The 7,154-nt window shown below is 35.7% G+C and overlaps 1 protein-coding gene across 1 annotated transcript; it reads left to right on the forward strand.

The window, feature by feature from the left end:
* Window positions 1-35: 35 nt before the first annotated feature.
* LOC141818246 (pentatricopeptide repeat-containing protein At5g16860-like) lies at window positions 36-2,574 on the forward strand. The gene has a single exon (XM_074705773.1). The coding sequence runs from the start codon at window positions 199-201 to the stop codon at window positions 2,425-2,427; it is 2,229 nt and encodes a 742-aa protein (XP_074561874.1). The 5' UTR covers window positions 36-198; the 3' UTR covers window positions 2,428-2,574.
* The last annotated feature ends 4,580 nt before the right edge of the window (window positions 2,575-7,154 follow it).

Below are 7,154 nucleotides of genomic sequence, written 5' to 3' on the forward strand. Positions count from 1 at the left end.
TTCTCTGTTACTTCACAGTCATCTGCATCATCATTAGGTGTTGGCATTGTAGCTTCATACCTTGCTTGTGGTGCTCTAACTGATGCGCTCGCCTTGTTGGAACGTCTCTCGCCCTCGCCTGTGCTTTGGTGGAATTTGCTTATAAGGCAATATGTGAAGGAAGGCCACCTTGACCATGCCCTGATACTCTGTCGCTGCATGCAGCGTGTGGGAACTAGGCCAGACCATTATACCTTCCCCTTTGCTTTAAAGGCATGTGGAGAGCTACCTTCATACCGACGAGGGATTGCCCTCCATGCAGTTGTTTGTCGCAATGGCTTTGAGTCTAATGTTTTTATTTGCAATTCAATGGTAGCCATGTACTCCCGTTGTGGTGCTCTGGATGAAGCTTCCCATGTGTTTGAAGAAATTCTATCAAGGGGAATAGACGATGTAACATCTTGGAATTCAATGATGGCAGCGCATGTAAAGAGCAATAACCCACAGCTTGCATTAGAATTGTTCTCTGAGATGTCACAAAAGGCTAGTAATATTGAGAGTCTAGGGAGGTCAGATGTCATAAGTCTTGTTAACATTCTTCCTGCTTGTGCCTCCCTGAGGGCACTGTCTCAGGCAAGAGAAATACATGGATATGCTATAAGAACTTGCCTTTTTGTTGATATCTTTGTGGGTAATGCATTAATTGATGTATATGCAAAGTGTGGACTGATGGGTGATGCTTTTAAGGTTTTCAATATCATGGAGATTAAAGATGTAGTTTCTTGGAATGCAATGGTCACCGGATATTCACAGAATGGTGATTTTGACCATGCCAAAGAGCTTTTTGAGAAAATGACTAAGGAGAACATGGCATTGAATGTTGTGACATGGAGTGCAGTAATTTCTGGGTATGCCCAGAGGGGACATGGGCATGAGGCCCTTAAAGTTTTTAGGCAGATGCAATTCTCTGGCTCAGAACCTAATGCTGTTACCATTATTTCTCTTCTCTCTGCATGTGCTTCTGTTGGTGCTATTTCTCAGGGAATGGAGACTCATGCTTATTCGCTTAGAAAATGCCTCCTTATGTGGGATAACAGTTATTGTGATGGGGAGGATCTAATGGTGCAAAATGCGCTGATAGACATGTATTCTAAATGCAAGAATTTTAAATCAGCACACTCATTATTTGATTCTATACCCTTGAATGAGAGGACGGTTGTTACTTGGACTGTCATGATTGGTGGTTTTGCACAACATGGAGATGCCAATGATGCATTAGGGCTCTTCTCTCAGATGTTAACACAGAGTCACTCAGTACCTAATGTTTTCACCATATCTTGTGCTCTTATGGCTTCTGCTCGCCTTTCAGCATTGCGGCTTGGAAAACAAATACATGCTTATGTGATCCGCAACAGCGTCCGGGGCACTATGCTATTTGTAGCCAATTGCCTCATCGACATGTATTCTAAGTGTGGAGATGTCAATGCAGCTCAAACTGTGTTTAATGTGATATTAGATAAAAATTTTGTTTCCTGGACATCCCTAATGACTTGTTATGGGATGCATGGCTATGGTAAAGTTACCCTTCATCTCTTTGAGGAGATGCAAAAGGCAGGGTTTGTTCCTGATGGCATCACTTTCCTAGTTGTGCTCTATGCCTGTAGCCATTCTGGCATGGTTGATGAGGGGTTAGAATACTTTGATAGCATGAGCAAGAAATATGGGGTTACTGCTGAAGCTGAACATTATGCTTGTGTAATTGATTTGTTGGCTCGTGCTGGTCGCTTAGAGAAAGCATGGGAGATGATAAAAACCATGCCAATGGAACCCACATCTGTGGTTTGGGTTGCCTTGCTTAGTGCATGTAGAATCCATTCTAATGTGGAGCTTGGTGAATATGCTCTCCATAAGTTGCTAGAGTTAGAGCCCGGAAATGATGGCGCATACACATTGCTGTCCAACATATATGCAAATGCAGGGCGGTGGAAAGACGTAGCCAGGATCAGATCTCTAATGAAGAAGCAAGGAGTCAAAAAGAGGCCAGGGTGCAGTTGGATTCAGGAAAAGAAAGGAACTGTCACATTCTTTGTTGGAGATAGAGCTCACCTGCGATCTAAAGAGATCTATGGGCTTCTTGCCTCATTGATTGAACGAATCAAAGCCCTTGGCTATGTGCCGCAGACAGATTTTGCATTGCATGACGTGGACGATGAAGAGAGAAGTAACCTTCTATCTGAGCACAGTGAAAAACTTGCTGTTGCATATGGCATCCTCACCACCTCCCCTGGAACTCCCATCCGTATTACAAAAAACCTGCGAATTTGTGGAGATTGCCACAGTGCCATCACCTTCATCTCTATGATTGTTGACCACGAGATCATACTGAGGGATTCAAGTCGTTTCCATCACTTTGAGAAAGGTTCTTGTTCATGTGGTGGTTACTGGTGATTTTTTTATAGATTCTGCTCTAATGGAGCGTATGCATCAATCAGTTTCATTTATATTATTTTCTTTACCCTTCTTGAATGCTTATAGAGACAGAATTATATTTCTTGCCCTGTGGTTGAAAATGCCCTGCTGGATCAACTTCTTGTACTATTTGTACCCTTAAACAAAATACAGAATGATTTTTTTTTTTACTTTTATTTCTTTTGATTCTTGCTTGAATAAGAATCTTGCACTTTTCTTGTTTGAAACAGAAAACAGAAGCCTTTTCTCTTTAGTAAGAAATAAATTTCACAGTGCTTGTATAAATTCTTGCAAGATTTATGCTATCTACCAACACACAAACATTTAGACCGAGGTTGCTTGGTTGCTTAGATATTTAAACCATGGCTTGTTAGCTTCATAAAGCTTCTAGAGTTATTGAACCGCTTGGTGCTCCAAGCAAGTTTATCATCTTAAGGTTTGTATCATGAATATGTAAAATGATATGGAGATCATATTCATTGCATGCTTTGACCAATTGTATTGTTTCCTTGTGTATTCCTATATGAAGTTTTTGTATATGTGTTTTTGGGTATTCCTTTATCATTTCATCCAATAGGAATAGTTCTTCTAATTCTATGAAATCTTTTTAGCATGTTTTTCTGTTGAATATGATTTAAAAAAGTTTCGGGTTGTCTGCTATTCCACCAATAAGTAACCCAAGATTCCAGACATTTATTAAAAGAGAAAGAAACCCCCCAGGGCAAAAATACCTTTCTGCAGATTTTTAATTTGAGAACTGTATCAAATTGTATTTGAGAATTGTATCTTGAGCTACTCTTGGGTTTCCAGGTGTCGAGCAATATTCTAATAAACAGCTTTGAATCAGATTTATTTTGTGTTATTCAGATTGGCTGGATACTAGATGTAATCTTTGACTAGATCAATCTAAATCAGCTTTATCTTAGCGATTGTATCCAGTATTCAGTGGCAACATAAGTGTACTTTAGTCCATGACAGTCTGTTGATATGCAGCATAAGGAAGTTGTGCCACCCAAAGTACAAACTTAAGAGGAAGATGAGGTGAGTTTTGATTCTTTTATTATGAATGCTGACAAGATTTTGCACCTTGTAATCTAATTGGTTGCTTTGCTTTTGGTAATTTGCTTCTGCCGGTTAAACCATTGATGATGTAATATAATAGATAAGTGATATTGCATTCAGCTACAATCTTTGGGCAAGGGCTAACATTTACACTATGATTGTTATGACAGTTAATTTTTACAAGCCGGCACATTCTTAACCTCTTTTCATTAGTTGTATACTTTTCATCATCTAATGTTCATTTTGCCACAGGTATTAGAAACACTGCAGTAAAGTTGTTATTTGCCAAGAGTTATTTTCCGGCATTTTTGCTCGGATGATTGTCAATAAGAAAATTAATGAAAAGTTATGGAAAGAGTTTCAGTATTACAGAGGAGCAGTGTTTCAGATTGTTGTTTCTTTCTGTCATTCCTACCATATGAAAATGAAGCCCTGTATTCTTTGTGGCATGCTTTGGATGATTTTGGAGGATCAAAAATAAGAAAATCTTTGAATCTATGAAGAATGAAGGTATGAATCCTGTCACATAGTGCAACAAACTGATTCATGCTTGATCTGCTAGAAATACCAATCAAGTTGCATGGCCTTGTTCAATTGAAGTGTTTGATGTTTTCTAGCCACCTTGATAACTTGTTTTATTGCTTCTGCTTGATCTTATATCTGTTTAATTTGCTAGTATTAAAATTGCAATATGGTATTTTGCACTAGGGATTTCAAGAGGATGTATTTTTTAGACTTTTAATTGATTAGGTTAGCATCTACCAAATTTATGTATTCTAATTTTGTAGCACTAGGAATATAATTCGATACCACATAATATATAATAAAAGTTACAATATCTATCAAAGTAGATGTGAAATAATAAAAAAAATAACTAGACTTTTTTGTGCATTCTAATTTTTTGTGTGAATCTACTTCAAGGAGGTCTGTATTCCAACCAAAGTTATGTATTTTGTCAAATGTTGACTACTTAGCTCTTACTTTTATCCTGTATGTGTAGTTGATCTTGAACTTTTGCTTGTATACTTAATCACAATGTGTTCTTATACCACATTGGATTCAAACTCTCTCCCTTACGCTGTGTTTGGGAGGAGGTGAGGGAAGGGGAAGGAAGGGTAAATAAGGGGAGAGAACTTTGAACCTTGTTTGGAAAGGAGTGAGGGAAGATGAGGGAAGGGTAGGGAAGGGTAAGTTTTAACCTTCCTTATCTATGAAAAGGGTGATTTTCTTACACTCCAATTTGGGGTGTAAGGAAAGGGAAGATAACTCTAAATATTATGTATTCCAATTTTATCCCTGTTTTAAAATATTAATTCTTAAATAATTTATTTAACCTAATTTTTTTAAATTTCTCTAATTGAGCACGATCTTTTCACTCTTTTTTTACATCAGTAAATTTTTATAGAAATATATGTAAAAATATTGATTTATCCTTTGTCGTACTAAAATATGCAGATTTTATATTTCGCATACTTATTGTATATCTACTCATTATTTCTTTAAATTTTTTTATTTATTTAAATCATAAATATTAATTTTAGTTGGTCTTACAAGGTGGTTTTGACAAGAAAAATCTTACATCGGTTTAATGACTATACATATTTTTTCATATGTAGATTTATTTTAAGAACTAAGGGTATTTTTGTAATTTTATATATTTAACCTTCATTCCCTTTCCTTTCCTCTCAAACAAGGTAACATATGTTACGTTAATGAACCTTCCCTTCCTCCCAAACAAGGAGAACATAAATACTTCCTTTCCCCTTCCTTCCCTTCCCTTCCTCTTTCTTCCCTTTCCGTTAATGAACCTTCTCTCACCCCATCCAAACAGAGCGTTAGCCTTTAGCGAGACATCTTTCCAATGTAATTCACTTGAGCTAAGGATTGATTAAGTAATTTCACTGGGCCACTCGCAGAGAAAAGAGGTATCTCATAAGAAGAAAGAAAAAAAAAAAAGAAAAGTAGTTGAGAATTATAGTACAATCTGTTTTTTGCTTTTCCAGTTTGAAAGTGCACCGTCTTTCATGGTGGAGGAGCACGAATGCGATGGCCACTTCTTAGCCAACACGGTAAAACCTGAAAAACTGAACTTTAAGGAACTTGACCACCAAACCGCACTCGGTTTCTGAATTTGAAAGCTTGAAGTCAACTGATGGATCGAAGTAGACACGCACACACGTTCCATGCATGCTTTGACAATGAATTACTTACTTTTGCAGTAGGTCAACGAGGAAGAATAACGAGTGTGGATATAGATGCTTAAGCTTAATTATAACTAGCTAGGGAGAAGGAACAACTGGTCTAACAAGAAAAGAAAAAGATTAGCATGCTTTTATTTAATTGTCTTGCAAGTTAATGCATCAGCTAATGGTTTCTAAAATATATTAATGAACACATCGTCTGCAGATATGTTGATGCATTGGAATTCAACACCGAACATGTATGTCTTTAGTGCATGCATGGTTGGAGCATTTTAGGGTTGACTTCTAGTGGTGGTTTGCTTCTGTAATGAGTTACAGAAGCAGGTCTACGGGAAATGGAGGCAATTTATAAGTTCATACATGTAATTAATGTAATTAGCACCACTGTTGATTTATAAATCAGTTTATAGTTTTTTTATATATTTCAAATAGATTCTATATTCAGGTTGTATAGTGGAGATAACACTACAAAAATATCCTCAAACAATGATGGAATTAATGATTAAATTTAATCCGATTGTTATATTAGCGATCGATATAATATTTCGGTTGCTAAATATATTGTTAGGGTCTACAAGTATGGTTGGAAGAAATGGAGTATATTTTAGGAGTTATCATATTGAAAGTATTTGCTTATTTGATATAATATAGATGTGATGCATATAGAAAATTTTTTTTAATAATATTTTAAAATTGTAATAAATGTTATGGGCAAAATTAAAGACATAGTAAAATCATATGAGAAATTAAAATAATTAATTAATAGACTTGAGTTGCATCAAAATAAAATAATCAATAAATTTTTAAAGACTTATTATGCATTGGATAAAGAAAGTAAGTAGATATTGTGCAGTTGATTGAAAGAAATTAAATTTTTTGATGTGTATGTCTCGAATATGACTCGATGTGTGGATATGAATAAATTAAAAATGTTTGAAATGAAGAGTCATGACTGTCATGTGTGCATGCAAAAGTTTATTCCAATCGACTTCCATCATCTACTTCTTAATAATGTTTGACAAGTACTTACTTATAGAGTTGAGTTTTTTTTTAGAAATTTGACATCCAAGGTTATTATTATGATAGCGGAAATGAGTCTGTTCGAAATTGAAATTCCTTTTATACTCTGTAAATTTGAGTGTATATTCCCACTTAATTTTTTTATTTAATGGAACATCTACCAATTCATTACCTTACAAGGCATGATTAATTGGTCTAGTGTAGTACAGATGGATGTATCCATTTGAACGATTTTTTAGGAGATTAAAGAATAATGTTCATAACAAAGTAAGTTGAAGAGTCAATATGTAATGCTTATTTGGTTGAAGAAGCATCTTCTGCTCATATTATGTTGCTGAAATTTTGATAATACTCAATTGATAGACCCAGATATGCTTTCTATTTTTAAGTTTTTTGATAAGACTATGGGTGCACCTGTTAGTA

The sequence above is a fragment of the Curcuma longa genome, unplaced genomic scaffold (assembly GCF_044706935.1).
Source record: "Curcuma longa cultivar G26 ecotype Majalengka, Jawa Barat unplaced genomic scaffold, ITB_CL_G26_1.1 contig_23900, whole genome shotgun sequence".
Lineage (NCBI taxonomy): Eukaryota > Viridiplantae > Streptophyta > Magnoliopsida > Zingiberales > Zingiberaceae > Curcuma > Curcuma longa.